The 17,487-nt window shown below is 45.4% G+C and overlaps 1 protein-coding gene across 1 annotated transcript in view; it reads left to right on the forward strand.

The window, feature by feature from the left end:
• The window catches only part of ZNF395 (zinc finger protein 395), a 199,706-nt gene that overhangs the window by 160,452 nt on the left and 21,767 nt on the right, over positions 1–17,487 (forward strand). Inside the window, exon 9 of the mRNA XM_069605688.1 lies at positions 4,558–4,661. Within this exon, the coding sequence (XP_069461789.1) occupies positions 4,558–4,661 (104 nt within the window). The remainder of the gene's footprint in view (positions 1–4,557; positions 4,662–17,487) is intronic.

Below are 17,487 nucleotides of genomic sequence, written 5' to 3' on the forward strand. Positions count from 1 at the left end.
TGGTAGAACTGTTTTTCTGCGTTTAAAGGTACGTAATCAGTCTATCAAGGGCTGTACCCGTGATGCACCTCCCGAGAAAACGGGAGAACGCTTAAGGAAGAAGTGAATATAGCTAGCTTGAAAGGCAAATGTGTACGTTTCGGTTATGGGGTGTTGGAGAGCAGGTATGTGATGCCTATACTGGCTTTTTTTTTTTATATGAAACAATGTTGCCCTCAAAGTTGATCTACCCTGATGTGCGACTTGCACAGGGTAGCAATCGGGGTTATAATTGCCAAAAAGATTGCAGATGCGTATGAAGTAATTCTGCACTATGGAGTTGTGACTGAAGCAGCACTAGTGTGCCAAAATTGACTCTTTCGCGTGGGGGTCCTCGGAGTGGACAGTGAAGTACTGTTTACAATCATTTTGGGATGGGTCCATGACTTGCTGTTCAGGAGAGGTTTGCACATCCTCTGGTGAAGTGTGAAGCCACCTGACCCTCTAGAAAGACCGGATCCAACAAAAGTTGCCAAACTATTATGTGCAACTGTGGTCAAGCAGCACGGCTTCACCCAAGTCATGGTTCTAGTGGTGAGCTGTAGTCCTAATAGTCCACACAAGAGGACTCTACAGATAAACTGAAAAATATAGGGCTAACCATACTATAGAGCTGCAATACACTGGGGCCATCTAGATCACTAAAGGGCCTTTAGACTAATGTTTTCCATTCCTAAACTGGATGTGGCACACCCAATGCACACAAGGCTAAGGGATTGGGAGGAAAAAGGATCCAAGGAAGAAAGTATCTAGTGAAACGCCAGGGGTGTAATGAAAACTACTGCTTATTAGTCCATATCTTACACAGTCCATATCTTTAGTACATGAACAACAAGATTATAGATCCATAAATACGCAGAATTCTCATGGTTCTTTGAGTGGTAATCTTCTCTTCATTGCGTTTGGAAGCCCTTGCCGCTGCATTTCGGACAGAAAGTCCTTCATGGCGGGTTCTGTTTTCTGCAAGTAGAGTGACGAAAGTTGGATAGTCGTCGATATAGGTTAAGCGGCAAAAGTTGTTCTGGACATTGTCCTCTATTAGTGTCTCTTCAATGGCTTTAGTGAGCACGAAGGCCAGTAGAAGAGCAAAGTGGAGCTCAAACTCAGTGACCTGTTGTGCTGCGCGTTGTTGGGTGTGTGCCTCAAATAAGACCGAAAAAGGATCCCTCGGCACCGGTCCATTACATAGTCCTGTTCAGGAGCCAAAATGCCAACTCATGAACAGTCACTAATTCCCACAACCTCTAGTGCACAGTACACTTTTTAACGCACATCTAGACCATTCTTAACCTTGTACTGGGAGGGACGGAAAAGTTAGCAATTCTAAATATCCTGAAGGGCAAACCAACAATTAGAATAAACTTCCTACATGACCATAATACGCTCCTTGGAAAAAGGTGTATGCGATTTAATGAAGGCTAGATAAAGTAAGCCAACAGTTAAATAGGTAGGAGTTCAGTGATCCTAGATCCATGTAAAAACGTCACTTTGGTGAGAAACTACAGGGACCCCCACAAATGCCAAGTCTGTTAATTACCCCTTTCAGCCACTTTGTACTGGTCTCCACTCCAAACTCCCAAGGTTTACCCATAACTATCAACGGGACGACGTTCATAGCCAAGCTGCGGTCATGAATTCAAGCAAGCCAAACACTTGTTCTACCCTACAAGTGCTGACTAAGCAAATCACCCCAGAGGCGATTCCCCCCACCCCCAACCCCCTTGAAGAGCTCCAGCCCCAGGTTCAAGACTCTGCCAACTCGAGATGGAAGGAATGAAGCTGCACCGATTTAGGCCAATGCAAGCCTTTCATGTAGTGTTTGGGGCGGGAGGGGGCCTGCACCACCAGACTACTTCAGGACTCATTGGACCAATCAAAATAAATATTGGAGCCCCAGGACAAGGGAATAGGACTCCCTGTGCCGTTCACAGAACCTGGTAAGTACAGGGCGACCTTTACAGGGCTGGAGACTGGGGCCGGCACTCATGGCCTTGAACTCTGGGACAGCAACGACCCAGATGGGTGAAAAAATAAATATTTCTACCCTGGAAGACAACACATCAGCCAGGAGCGAAAGCATTGACCGAGAAAAGACTATCGGGTAATAAAATTGCGGCAAAAATGCTGTGGTTTGACCTGGTAAAGACCCGGTAAAGATGTACCCCATTATTACATTTATCCCACGCATCCTTTACATGACTGTGGCGGCAAAACCACAGCGTTTTTGCCGTGATATTTTGTAAACGCCCATTTTTTACGCGACTTTTAAGACATGGAACCGAAAAGTCACCAGCGGAATGTAGGAACTCAACAAAGGAGATCCAGCCAGCCGACAAAGAATGGTCCAATGAATGCTGCCATGGTTGGGCGTCCATGGGGGTGACTCGGGACGTCCAAATATGAGCTGAGGCAGTGTGCTGGGGCCCCATCACACTTCTAGGCCAGGGAGACTTCTACCTCGGGGGGGGGGGGGGGGGGGCTTGGACCCAAAGGTTTACGTGTGGAGGAACCAATGCAGTGAAATCCCAGCTTGGGACAGCCACTCAGGAAGCAAGGTGCACCAGGAGGACTAGTGAAGGACGTCAAGCAGACTTTACAAGAAACCAGGGTGAAGAAAAGTGACCCACCCAGTATGGCCAAACCTGAGCCTGAAAAATCGGCAGCCCATATTTGCAGCAATCCTTAAGCAGTTTGGGTAAGAATATTCTGAGGGTGGGGAGGCTCTGCCCTCATGGCAGTTTGGATAGTGCCTTGCTTTTGCTTGTGTTTTCATGCTGGATCAAGAGGCCACTCAATCCCTCCACCCGCTCCTCCCTTTTCACTACTCCTTCCTCCGACTTCACTCCTTCCACCAGTTTTTTGCCCCTCAGATTTTACTACTTGCCTCCACCCTTTGATGTAACCACTCCTCCCAATACAGGTCACTACTGCCCTCCCTCAATACTCTTCTCCACGCTCACCACCCCCTTCTTCCCACTGCTGCACCCTTTTCCTCCCCTTGTTGCACCCCCCTATGCTGCACTCCCCCTGCCGTACACCACCCCACCCACCCTGCTGTACTCCACCCATCTCCTTTGACCCACAGTCACTTCACATTAACTCCTTGCACTAACTTCATTTCACAAGTCCCACAACAACGAACATTCAATTTGTAGAACTTTAATGGTGTCCCTTGCTGCCAGTGTTGTGTGGGGGTGGAGGACTGCCCCCGATGCCCTCAAAGGTCACTGTCAAAGGGAGACCAGTCGGAGGCCATTTGCAAGACAAGTCCCTGAGACTATGATAAAGGTCCCACGAAATCTTGTGAACTGTATGAGGAATAGTTTGAAATGGTGGAACTGTTGAGGATAAAGTGCCCAGGCCTTTGTGGTTGGCCCAAGGAGGTCCCTTTTAAAAAATAAAGTTATTACCCGCGAACATATCTGGACTCTTGTTAGACTGACTGGGTTATAGAAATGTATTTGCAGTATCTTTTTAAATTGCAGTACCTCGGGGGTCTGCAGCCTGTGGCTCCAGATGTTTTGGAATACTCTACTGATGATCTCTTACCATTGTCTGTACTGGCTAAGGGTGGGTGGGAGTTGCAATCCAAAACATCTGCAAAAACAGCAATGCATAACCTGCCTCCAATACAAACTGCAGAGCTAGCCATAATCTTAAAGATCTTGCTCCTTTCTGTTTTAAAACTGTAAGCTTTAAGTGAGACCTATGTCTGCAATGGACACTCTAATCTGATGCAGCTGCTCTGCAAAAAGCTGATGTTACTTGTAGCAGTGGGATTGGATCGTTTCTTTTGAATCACATCAGAAACAAAGAGATGGGGCAGTTCCTGTTTAACCAAATGTGTGGTTTGCTCCAGTGTGCTGTCTTCCTGGTATTTTAATAAGTGTTAAATCCAAATGTAAAGCTTCTTAAATGGTTCTATACATCATATAAATGTTCCTAACGGAATGCATGGACACGCAGTATTAAGATGGGATCTACCTGGAGGGGCAGTGTGGAAGGCACACACGTCTGTCTTTGTGATTTCTCCCTCTGCAACTAGCCTTTCTCAAGGTTTCATCATGCAAGTACCAGTCCAGTTGCAAGACTGCTTGCTTGCATGCTTAACGGAAAAATATCTTGTACTTTCCGCACAGAACCATTAGATGGCAGCATAAGCCCAACAAGATCAATCTGAAACGAGCAACCTGCAAAACTGCGTTTTTCAAATATGCGCTACTAAAATGTATTTATGCTTTTGTGTTGGTTCTTGCTATTTTAATATACTTTCCAAAAAATATAGTGAGCCATGAGCATCTGTATTACTAGAGCTGCAGATAAATGTATTGGATTGTATCTTGTACCATTTCCAGCATCTCTGAAAACACATGTAGATGAAACCAGGTATGGTGCCTTTCTGCCTTTCTTTGGATGAACTTGAAGGCGCTCTCTACTTTAGTTTTTCATTGACGCTACAGCAGAAGTATGCTCTCTACATCCGTTGAATTGCTGAAAACCTTTTTTCCCCCTCCTCAGATCCGAAGCCGGTCATTCAGTTTCAGTGACCACCAGCCACAAACCGCTGCCTTGCAATCCCAGTTGATAGTGGCTTCTCCGCCCAGGGCACACAGCGGAACCAGGTAACAGAGACTGGGGGAAATGAGGGTTGCAGGAGCTAAGAAATGTGTAGGTAAAGATGACCATGCTGTCCGTATGTCTTTGCTTTTTTAGTGAAAATGTTTATATATAGTGCACTCCAAATCACTTGAATGTAGCTTGAAATGGTTGTACATGTTCACGATTGAAAAGCGGTCTCATAGTTTGACCTTATAACCAATTGGAGTATTGGAAGCTTGTGATGCTTAAACTCGCATGAAAGTACTGTAAAATCCTTCTCTTAATTGGTGTTAAATTATCACTATCAACAGTTTGCTAACATACATAAAGAATTGCTCAAGCGCTTACCATTTAAATATTTGCTTTCGCGTTTTCCCAGTTGTGATTAATTCTGAATTTGGGACATGCTAGTTAATTGGCACTCATTCGCCTATGTTTCATAGTACACGTATAGATGTTAGTGGTGTTGTTGAAGTTGCCACACCTGAGATGTCTTCAGCAGATTGGTGGGCAAGAATCTTCACTGTGGTCTAGCGTGCCTGAGCTTGATGTTGTGGCTTCTGAAGTGTTAGAATATGGTCTCCTTATCTCCTCCAAAACGACACAAACCTCTTCCTAAAACAAGCACGGCCTTTGCTTTGTTTTGATCTTTGAATGGTTTCTACGTTTGGTATATTGAGAAGTTTCCATTTTGCTGTGTAACTTTGAGTGTCTTATAGATTGCAGCACCTTGCAAGGTCGATCTAAGTGGCCCTACTTCTGCATTTGTTTCCGAATGCTTTACCAGAAATTGCCTTTCGTTGATCCTCTTGCAAACTTAGATGAGTTGGTTTTCATCTGGGATGAGTGTTCTTATCTGGAGGGGTTGAAAGTTAATACAGAAGTAATTGCTAGAGTATGAATTGAAGAGTGTCCCGTGCCTGCTGGGCCTAGATACCCAGGCTACTCATCACTGATGAGGCTCAACAAGGCTGAAACATGTCTGGGGATGCTTGTGGTGTCATGAAGAAGGGATGTGACCAAGTAGTTCAGCTGGACTGCACTTTCTGGGGTGGGACCAAGCCTGATTTGCATATGGTCTTTTACCCTTTTGTAATGGCTTGGCAGGTGAAGAATGATGGCCTGGAGGGTTGCCCAGAGCAATGCCAGAGGTTAAGATTCTTTCTAAACCTCCCAGCAATCTCTTTTGTTTTGCTGCTGTGGAATGTGCCAGGGCCAGATGAGGTTAATCTCGTGGCAAGTTCAATTCTAGAGCCTCTCACAAACCTCTTTACTGGTTTAAAGACTGAGAAGAAAGTAACACCTATGGGGGAATCTTCTCCCAAAACCAGGGAAGGATCCAGAATTATACTAATAGTATAGGCCTATCATACCTCCCTCCCCCTCCGAACCGGGACGCAAAGATGTATGCAGATATTTTAGCCCGGGTTAGCTGGGAATGCCCAATAAGCCTGGTTTTATGTTGCTCATGAAAAGGGGTAACCCCACCATACAAGACCTCGGCTCTAAACCCGGAGAAAGCATTTGACTGTGTGGGGAAGGGTTGGCTGGGAACAGTGCTTATAAAGGTTGGTTGGGATTTTCAAAACTCTATGGTGGCACCTTGCTCGCACAATCTGCTTGGAAACGTGCTAATGGTTACTTATCGGAGAAATTCCACCGATCATGGCATGGTTACCCATGTCACCCTTGTAATTTGACCTGGCAGTGGTACCTTTGGCCAAATACATAAAAAAACAGGGTTTGTGTATGTGGGAGAGTAGTTTGGTTTATGGATGATATAATGCTCTTTTTGATCCTAATCTGAGAAATATCTCCCTGCCTAACGAACAATTGGAATGGTGTCGGGGTTCACGATTTACATGGGGAAATCTGTGGTGTCTTAACATCCGCTTTGCATAGACCCAGTGATAAAGACCTTGGCCATTCTTCATTTCTAACCATGGAGAGATTAAATAACATCCTGGATGTGGAATCTGTATATAGCCAACACACCCGAGCTAGTCTTTTCCATTAGGGAAAATATACGTTCATGCAGAAAACTGAGGATTTCATGGCTAGTGTGGCTTACCTCGCTCAAAATGAACATGATGCCTAAACCATGTGTTCCAGATCTTCCTGGTATGGGTCCCTGAGAAGGTGCATTGGAACTTTCCAGTGATGCTCCCCAATTCTGTATCAGCAAGGGGGACTGGCATGCCCGAGCATCCCAAAATACTTAAACAATCGTCACATTTTAAGATGCTCGGGAGTGAGTAGATTAACAGTCACATGGATCGTGCAAGGCCCTGCAGGATGATGCGTCCGACTCCTAAATAGACCTTTACCAGTTAACCAGCTGTAGCTATGACCAGTCACATTTTGGATAGTGGACTCTGAATCACAACCTGCTCCAACCAACCCAATTTCAAGGAACCCACAATTCCTTAGGGTATAATTTTGATGTAATTGCTAGATTTACTTTACAGCATCGTCACTAACGCTATCACGTATGTGCGACATGGGCTTGTGTGAAATTAATGCATTTTTAACCAAATGGAGCTTTTCAATAGCGCGTGTTTGTCGGTTCAACATGTTAAACCCACTAGTACAAGGTTTACATCGGTTCAATCAAATTGCTTGCTTAGCAGGCGAGCCGTTCATTTCTGCCTTACGTAAAATGTGGCTAAACACACTAGAAATGAACATGCATAAGCCCACTCGAGATATAAAAAAAAGTCCATCTTGACGGCAGATAAAGACCTCCTCCTCTAAAGCCCGTCATTGTTCAATGTGTAGTAGCAATGATCTATGCTCTTCTTGTACTCCAGAGGCGTCCTCGCATGTCATTCGAGTGAAGTAAATTCTAAACAGATTAAGTTGACAAAACTCAATGCACGAATCAACAATGAAATTGCTGCCATGAAAAACAACCCTCCTGAACCCTCCGTAGTAATAAGTTCTGGCAGTGGGCTTTCTGACATTACAATGGAGGCAGAAAGCAAGCCTTGTGATGTAACAATGCCTATGTTGGACAAGACCGTTAAAAATGCAAATGAAAAGCCCCCCGCAGTATCTACAGTGGAAGCTCAGTACAAACTTAGGGAAGCGTACCAAACATTAAAAATAACTGGTCAAGTAGATGAGGAAGCTTTGAATTTTATGAATACGAGTAATAACTCGTGTAGCAATGAGAAAATCATTTTTGTGCACTGCAATACGGCATATCTAATGCTCAATTGAAAATAATGTATCAATGCCGATGGAGTCTGACCATGTGGTTCAGTTGACGCAACAGCATTATATAACCTCGCAACCTCATGGCTCGCCTGAATATTCAGAGCCTAATGCTTCCTCACACTCATCGTTCATCCCAACTACCCGTCGGCAAGCTGTGTCAGCCACGGAACGAAATGAGATCAACTATGCATCTAAACTACTACAACCTACAAAGGAATTATTCACTGATTCACGTGTCGTCAACACCTTGACTGAAATGAACGCATCTTAGCTAACTTTAGCGAAACTATATGAGGCACTGGATCAGAAAATAAATTACCAAACTATTGTATTATCACAGCTACCGAATCGCACTGAAACAAATGTGGCCAATGAAAACGTGAATACAACAGATCCTACTTACAAAATCTTTAGACATTACAAACAAGTAAGCACTGGCTCCCAAACTGAGGTTGTAGTTGACATTAAAGCCCCAATTCCTAGTCATGGTAATCAAGTGATAAATAAAATCGTAAAACCTGTAGACAAGGACCCTAATGCTTTAAATCGAAAATGTCATCGGTAATGGACAATAGACTTCTCCTAAATGATGCAAATATTGTAAAACCCATCTCAGATGATATAAATGATCCTAGTAAAGCTCCCCATTTAAACACATTTAACATCTTCTCTAAAGAAGATCCAAAAAAGGAGAAAATAAACAATTAAAGGGAGCAAAACAGAGGAAACCGATAACTCAAAAAATGGTGAAAGTAGGATCCAAAACAAGGCGATTCTTAAAAATCATAAACACCTAATAAAGAAACAGATTAAAATCAAAACGACAAATCCGGAGGGGAGAACTAAACATACAGCCATCTGTTATCAGCCAATCGAAGCCTTTAACAGTCATGACATATGAGCCTCTTGATGAATTGATTGCAGCTTCTACAGCGTTGAACTCCCATGATAAAATCATACAGAAAGAGCCAAATGCCACCCAGAGTGAGCGCAAAGGCTCTCCTGGAATAATTCTGACCATTCTAAGTGCAGTTTAGGGATGAAATTAATAAATCAGTGGCCTGGTACATGGCAAATAGGAAAGAGGATCAAAGGAACAAGCTCTGTGACGATACTCGGATGGCAGTTCCCTCTTATCAACCAATTTTGCATGGACCTGGCTTTACAAACGTCACAAATAAAGAAGCGATCCAACCCAGTTTATAGCATGAGCAAACTAATCAGTTGATTAAAAACCAACCCACTATGCGAGACACAGTTAATAAAACCAGAATGACTAATAACCAACAAATTCAAATGAACCATAATTGCTTCATAATCGAATGCTGCAACTATCCGTAGGCTAAATTCGATTTAAATTGGTCAAGTATTTCAAACATTTGCAGAGAACCACCGAAATTGAGAAATATAAACGCCCAAGATATTGATCGAGTTGAATTTTTAGATAACTGTGATTTTACTAGGTCGCAAATATCTATTTGCTCAACTGTGATAGCAAATATCATATGGGGAGAAAAATCCTCATTATATGACTTGGGCTTTAATCTAATCCAAGATGTTAGCCTGTTTGCCTCAGAGGATAATCAGGTGTCATCTAAAAAGAATCTGAAAATGTATGGTGCGGTCCGAGAGAATACTCCACAGTCAAATGCCTCCTATTTAAACTCCAATCAGCAAGTCAGGTTTGATCATTATCAACAAGCATAACGCAGACTAGAGACAATTCACCTTATCTCCTGGAATACTCAAGGTTTCCGTCACTTTATTAATGCGAAAGAAAGCAACCTGTGTAATTATGAAATCATCATATTCCAGGAGACCTGGCTAACTGTAACGCTCACCTGTTTCCCGCAGAGGCGCCGGTCTTGACTGGGTGAATGCCGTATCTTCAAAGGTGATGTGTAACACACGGTTGGCTCTTTGGGCTGGACCTCTGTGCACTGTATGTCTGACTCGAAGAGTAAGATGTCTGCAGATAGAAAATATGGGATTAATGAACTGGGGTTATTGGGTGCCTCTCTCCTCTTCCCTTTCTCTTCTCCTGTAGAACCCCAAAGATTAACACCCTCACCTTAGGTAAGTGAACGCCGAGCTCTCCATCTGCCTCGGGGCAGGGTGCCGTAACCAGTTTCTTCACTGGATAAGGGTGCAGGCCTCTTGACCTCAGAGGACTGCTGGCCGTCGTTAACTGTACAAACGGTAAGTTCTGGGCACTTCAAATGTCTTAAAAGTCTTTTGTAATGATATCTCTTGTTTTGCAGGGTTCCGGCGATGGCGGATGGCGGGCTGATGAGAGTTGAGGATCGAACCCGCGTGAGGAATAGAAGCGCCTGGAAGCACGTAAGTAAGCGCTTGTAGCCAGCTTCACGATGCGCACTAACTGTCCCTTTTACCTTGCAGGTACAAGTTCGGAGCTTTAGAGAAGCTGAAGGGTGCTGGAATACCCACTGGATTCGGCGTGGGAAGGAGTAATGGCACGTGAGTAATAAAGTTGCCCAATGTCTTTAAACGCACCTTCTTTTGTCTTTCAGATGCGGGATGCAGCGCCGAAGGCCTCCGGAGCGTGCGAAGAGCTGGTAAGCTTTTGTCTTTCAGATGCCGGAATGCAGTGCGAAGACCTCCGGAGCATGCGAAGAGTAGGTAAGCCTTTGTCTTTCAGATGCCGGAATGCAGCGCGAGGCGTTGGTGACAGCCGATGGACCAGGTAAGAGATGCGCTGCCACTGAAGACCGTAGTGCTAACCTGTTCTTTCTTTGTCTTTACAGGTGCTGCTGAAGACTGGATTCCAGGATGGTAAGCCTTTGTTCCCTTAGGCCCAGGATCAGAAGCAGAAGACACGATGAGCGTTCTGCTGCAGAGAATGCAGAATAACGCAAAGCAAGATTCATCCATCGGGTGTGGTTTAAATAGCCTCCTGTAGTGCTTAGGTGTCTCCTTCCACAGCCACGCCTAGGTAAGAAAAGAGTTCCTGCTTTCCAGAAGAGTTCCAGTGTTCTGAACCTAGGGAGTGGCTCCTGCCCCACCCAACAGGAAAAGTAGTCCCAAACAGAAGAGGATCAGGGGTTCAACTGGCAGGTAAGTAAGCAGCATGGTCTGCTGCAGGTAAGTCCACCCAAACATTATGAGCCCGGCGCTTCCAGCGCTGGGACTGGGCATCTTTATGAGCCTGGTGCCACTGGCGCCAGGACAGGGTCCAAAAGGTCCCAATTGGGACTGGCTGGCACTCGGAACCGGGCTTATGGGTCTGCTTCCAAGGGAGTCGGGCAAGTCCTGATCTTTTGGAAGCAGAGATCATGACACTAACAGACACCCATATGGGATGGGTTTCATATTTTGTCAACTCCGGCATAAGTGGAGGTCGCCCGATTGCTGGGCTTTTAATTGCAATAAAAATATCTAAAGACCTTGTTGCCACTTCGTGCATCTCACCAACCCCCTACATCCAAGTGGTAAAGCTAAGCAAAGATATCTATACGATGATTATAATAAATGTCTATTGGGGCAAAGCTCAGCTACTTCCCGAAATCTTTTTTCACCACATAGAATCATTTACCCTTACAACGCAATATAAACTTTGTTCTGATAGTGCGTGATTTGTACCTTCATTTAGTAAATAATTTTACTTTGAGGCATAAAGTGGATGAATTAAGATGGTGCACATTAATGGAAGACGGGCAATATGGCATGTTAAATGGTGTAATTGAGGGTGACATCCCTGCCCATACTACAAGGCACAGAGGTCCGCAAAGCACCACAATTGATTATATGTTCACTAATCGTGAATTTATGGATAAAGTTAAAACTCTTAGTGTAAATCCTAGCAATTTGAGCAACCATTGCCAATTGCGCTTCTCTGAAGATAATTAATTCAAGCACAAAAATATTGTGCAATAGATTTAGGTATTTAATGTATAGCAATAAAAAAAATGACTTTTCCATTCAGGAAGTCAGGTGTTATAAAAAACTGAGAAAATTGTAGTTAATTCACTATTACAAAAGAGAAGAAAAAATAGTAACACAAACTGGTCAGTTTGAGACTGAATATTGTGTCTAGCTTCCTCAAATAAAAGAACATTTTTGCTGAAATATTCTCTATTCAGTGAAGATCTGAAACTTGTAGTAGAAGGTCCATAGGTTTGTTGATGAGTATTCAGTTTAATTGGTAAATGCCTGAGCTCTTTGTCCAAGATTGTGATATTGGTATTTTTGGGTAAGGTCCTCTAGTTATGGGGAGATCCTTGGAGTCCTCTGGGGTCCTCTACGTTTGTTAGTGAGTAATCATTTTAATTGGTAAATGCCTGAGCTCTTTATCAAATGATTATCAAGGGGGTCTATCCTTTTTATGACAGATGCTGTAGGCCATGGATTTTTTTAGAACTCCAGGCACCATCTACTAACCCAGTGGAATCACAGGTGCTGGCTCCATTTTTGTTTTCTAGTCGGGGCACATTGCGTATTCACCTACAGCCCAATATCCTCAAGGAAGCGCCCAGAATATATGAAATTGCTCAGTAGGTCAATGGTAACAAAGGATTGGAAGCAAAATTCAGGCTGCTGTATGAAGATGAGCTGTGCTTTTCCTCTGCAGCTCTACCGCAGTCTGCTGTAGTCTCTGGCAATTGCTCAGTCCAGGATCCTTTTTATTTTCCTCCTTTGGTCATGCTTAAATTGCCCCTTTGTGGAGGAAAATGGTGGCCTTGGATAGTTGGAGTAAAGTTTTACTTGAACAGTTTGATTCATCTGAGGCAAACAATGCTGATGGCACCATGGCTCCCTGCAACACAATTTTGGAAGGTACAGGGAGTTTGCTGATATCTTTTCAGGACACAAGAAGGCGTTGTTCTTGCCACATCCTATGCTACAGGCATCACCTAACCATGTTGATACAATGGCAAGTGGTGACTGTTCCTTGGGTTGGATATGTGGAGCATGGCGTCTGTTAAAAGCACAAAACTAATGCAAGACACGCACAATAAGGTTCAGGGTCTGTTTGATGGGCTTTATTTGTTCCATCCTACCTCTGATGGAGAATCTTTGAAGGAGAAGGTAAACCAAAATGAAAATCTCAGACTTCAGCTCGATCATTTCGATACTCCCAAAAAAGAGAAAGGAAGCAGCTAAGAGTTGGACAACCCTGAGATAAGGCATAGCTTTAGAGGTTTCCAATCCGAAGTTCAGTCGAGCCACAGGAGGCAGAGAAACCCTCTGCTCTCAGCATCCCTCCGCACACCCCAGGAACGACCTAGATACAGCAAAAGGTTATTCAACATTCCCACGACCTCTGCTAAGAAGCTTAAATATTGACAGCCTCCTAGCTCAGTGCTTTAACGGCTCAGTAAGGGGGGGGGGGACAATTTCCCCATTTCTTCAATCCTGGATGTCCATTACTCGAGACCACTGGTCCGATGTAGTCGGATAGGGCTACTGATGATACCTCTGGGCTGAAAGACGTTTTCTATTGCTAAAGGCCCTTAATCCCTCAATCTTTATAAAGAACAGCAGGACTGTGTCCCTTGTGGACAACACCACAGAGATGTTCTTTCTCAACAAACTGGGAAACTGCTCCAGTGTGTGCTGTCCAATAATTCAAATCTCTTGAGCGATGTATCCTGTTTAGATTATCTCGTTGCCTGCACACCTCCTGGAAGAGTAGAATCAAAAAGTGGATGAACTTGTCAGTAGAGATGATGCCCCCTTGCCCCCTTGACCGCTCTCTCCTTCACTCCCTCCCCCCAGAGTGTGTTCTGGTGGATCAAGTTCTTTGTTAGATTTTCCACCATTGGTGCTCTTCCATGGTGCATCTTTTCTCCGTCTAACAAGAAGTGCCCTCAGTTTGCTTATGGGGGAGGCTGGGGAAGACTCAATGAGGCGATATGCCCCGAGTTGGTGAGCCTAGAGGGTGGGCCCAGCCACCGAGGGGCATATCGCCATTAGCATCCATGTAGCATGCTACGCGGGTGCTAATTATTTCTTTTTTTTATTATTTTTTATTAAAAGGAAAGTATTTTCTTGGCATACACTGGACCCTTCACGTATGCATGAACACAAAGATCACATAATAACCTGACCGAGGATACAGAATACCATAAATGCAGCGCATCACGTCCAGCATCCCAGAATCCCACTATAACATAGTACTGCAGAGATCTCCAAGCCCAACACCACCCCACAAATCAACTTCATTACAGCAATGAGAAGTGCTGCATTAGTGGGGGCATTTTCCGCGAAGTCAATAAAAGGCTTCCAGACAGACGCTATACCTTGTCTCACACATTGCATTAAATTTACCCGGCACTTGGATGTCCCATATTTTTACCCACCACATTTGGACCACCGGACCCTCCACAGATTTCCAATTTCGAGCGATAGTATGTTTAGTTGCCAACAAAGTGTCCAATCAGGGTGGCAGTTGGACCTGAATGGAAAAAAACCCACTACCTATATCCCCCCGTATCACTACCCGGGGATCCATAGGTAAAGACAACCCAATAAGATCCTTGATTTTGGACAGCACCTCCTTCCAGAAGAGGCCCACCTTTCCACACGTCCATATCATGTGAAAGGGAGTGCCCACTGGCACGCCAACAATTTGCAGAGTAATCAGTAGACATGCAGTGTAGCCTCTCTGGTGTAATGTACCATCTGTGACAGAATTTGTAGGAACATTCCCTGCCTGTGACGGATCTGGAGGAGCATTCTTGCCCATATTGGCAGCCTCACTTCATTCTCTATTGGCCCACCCAAATCTTCCTCCCACTTGGTCATATCTGGCAAGCGTGCCCCTGGGTCCCCTGTGTCCATCAACTTGTACAATTGTGAAAACTGTCCCTGAGAACTCCTTTCCCCAGCTGAACAGCCAGTTCCAGAGCAGTCAGTGGTCTGGTGGCCCCGTGTTTCGTGGGCGGGTGAGAGCCCAATGCCGCAATTGCTCATGGTGAAATCGCTCGGTTTCGGGCAGGGCAAAGGCTTCCTTGCACTGTTGAAAGGTCAGTGGGTGCCCATCCCTATATTATTGCTGCAGAGTCACCAACCCACCAGTCACCCAGGCTTCGTATCTCTTACTATCACATTCTGGCTGAAAGCCCGGGTTGTTCCAGACTGGCGTGAGTGGGCCCACCCTCATAACCATGCCCCATCTACGGAGTGCCCTCCCCTCATAGTACAGTGTGTTCCTAGTTGTGGCCAAGAGTGAGAATCCAGTGTCCATTATCGGGGATCCTTTCTCCATGTATGGGAGATTAATCAAATGCACCACCGATTGGGCTTGCTCGATGACTTTCCGTTTTGGTTGCATAGAGGAGTCGGCCCAAGTTACCACATGCTAAATTTGCGTCGATAAATTATAGCAGAAAACATCCGGGACTTCTATACCACCCACCCCTGTGGGCCTCATTAGCCTTCTCCTGGCGATTCTTGCCCGATTGAATTTGAGAATTATCCCCTTAAGTGTGTGGAGCTCAGAGTCCAGATCCTAACCGGCAGTACTGAACTAAATTAACTGAGGGATGAGATTCATTTTTCCCGCAGTAATCCTGTCAAACCAGGATATCTCCTGCTGACCCCGCCTAATTAAACTGAGCTCCTGGAACAAAGGTGGGAAGTTGCAGTCAAAGACCTCTGAAATCTTGGGCATACATACCCCCAAGTAAGGGATGGAATCCCTTGACCACTGTGTCGGGTCCAGAGCTGCAATTGAGGACCTGTCCTGAGGTTTCAAGGACACCTCCAACCCATGCGACTTTTTGAAGTTAATTGTGAAGCTGGACACCCAACCAAAATCCGCTAGTTCCCACAGCAGGTGAGCCAGTCGGGTGCAGGCGTTTCTCGTAGTGAGCAGGATGTCACCTGCGTAGAGTGAAACCTTGTAGTCTACCCTGCCCCCTGATTCCCCACCCCGTGCCAATTGCCTCTACAGCCGTGTTGGCTCTAATACGCCAGGCAAGCGGCTCCATGCTCAGCTGGGATAGCAGACAGCCCTGCCTGGTGCCCCTGGATATTGGCTGACTTGGATGACAGCCAACCATTAACCCCCAGAGGGAGGTCGATTGGTTCTGGTAAATGGTCATGGCCCATTTGATAAACCCCCAGGAGATAACCCCAAAGCCTTTGAAGGGCTTTGTGGGCATGCTGTGCAATGATCCCCACCTCCACCCCGAGAGCTGCCCTACATCCAGTAGGTCCAGGTCCTGCCTCACATTGTGGTGGGTGCTACAAACCTGTCTGGTCACCATCTATAATCCTGGGGAGACCCTCCATCATGCAGCGGGCCACAATCTTGGAGATAAGCTTTGAGTCTATATTGGTATGAGTGATGGGTCATGGGTGGGTGCGGGACCAACACTGTCATGGAAGCACCCATAGAGGGGTCCACACTCCAGAGACTTGGAGATTCACTTGTGGCAGAACCAGAAATGAGCAAAATCTTTTAATAGAAGGGAGCTGGGAACCTATCAGGACCAGGGGCTTTTTTTTTATTTTCAGTGTCGTTATAGCCTATTCCAGCTCCCCGGATGTAATCGGGACCCCCAAAGCTTGGCGCTCTTCAGCCGTTAGCTTTGGTAGGTCCGCTTCCCACAAATACTGGGACTGAACTGCAGCCTGACCAGCCTCCCCTTTTAAACACCTCCCCGAAATGAACCTCCAATATTCTTAGCTTATCCGCATCCCCTCGCTGCAACACACCCTACTCGTCCCTCAGGGCCAACCCTGTGTTCCTATTCTGATGATTCTTCAATTTGGCTACCAGTAGACCATCAGCCTTGTTGCCATTTGCGTAATGAAATTGTTTGGTCTTTAACATTGCCTGGGCCTTCCTATTGGCATGATGCTCCTCCCGTTTCTTACGTGTCACACGCAGCGCACATAGAGCTATCGGTAACCCCCTCCTCTTAGGCTCCTGTTTAGCTTGTTCAAACCCCCCTTGTCCAGGCACAGGCCGGGCTAACTGACTTTCTCAACGCTACAGATTTACTAATTCGTTCAAAAACACAAAACGACTGCTTGCATGACGTCTCACGCAATCCCCGGGCCAGGACCTGAGTCACCCTTTTCCCAGAAATAATTAAATATTACCTCGCCCATCTCACGCCACAATACTGCATCACTGAGCACTGGGTCATACAGCCTTAATGGGTGCTGGGTACTTTCAGGCCTACCAACAATAGACATAGTGTCAACGCGGCACAGTCTGATAGTGTTCGGTTGCCAATTCCTCCTTGCCCCCCACACACACGTGTACAATGCGCTGGGAATCAGCATGAGGTCCGATCTGGAGAAACACCCATAAACATGTGAATAAAACGAGTAATCTTTCTCATCGCAGTGAACAGCCTCCAGGCATCCGCCACCCCCAATTCCTAGAGAAGAGACCCAAAGGCTAGTGCATGCTTGAAATCTAGCTTGGTGGCAGGCCAAATTTTGTCCATTAAAGTATTGGGTACCAGATTAAAATCTCCATCTACCAAAATGTGCCCCTCTGCAAAGGGAAGTACAAGAAGGACAACATTTTCCAGAAACCCATCTTGCCCAGCATTGGGTAGGAACCAAAGTAAACCAAGGTTCCCATAGCAAATGTGTCGCACACACATCTTCCCTGGGGATCTCGCAAGACTTTAACCATGGAAATTGGAT

The sequence above is a fragment of the Ambystoma mexicanum genome, chromosome 4p (genome assembly GCF_040938575.1).
Source record: "Ambystoma mexicanum isolate Mex_15411 chromosome 4p, UKY_AmexF1_1, whole genome shotgun sequence".
NCBI classification, from domain to species: domain Eukaryota; kingdom Metazoa; phylum Chordata; class Amphibia; order Caudata; family Ambystomatidae; genus Ambystoma; species Ambystoma mexicanum.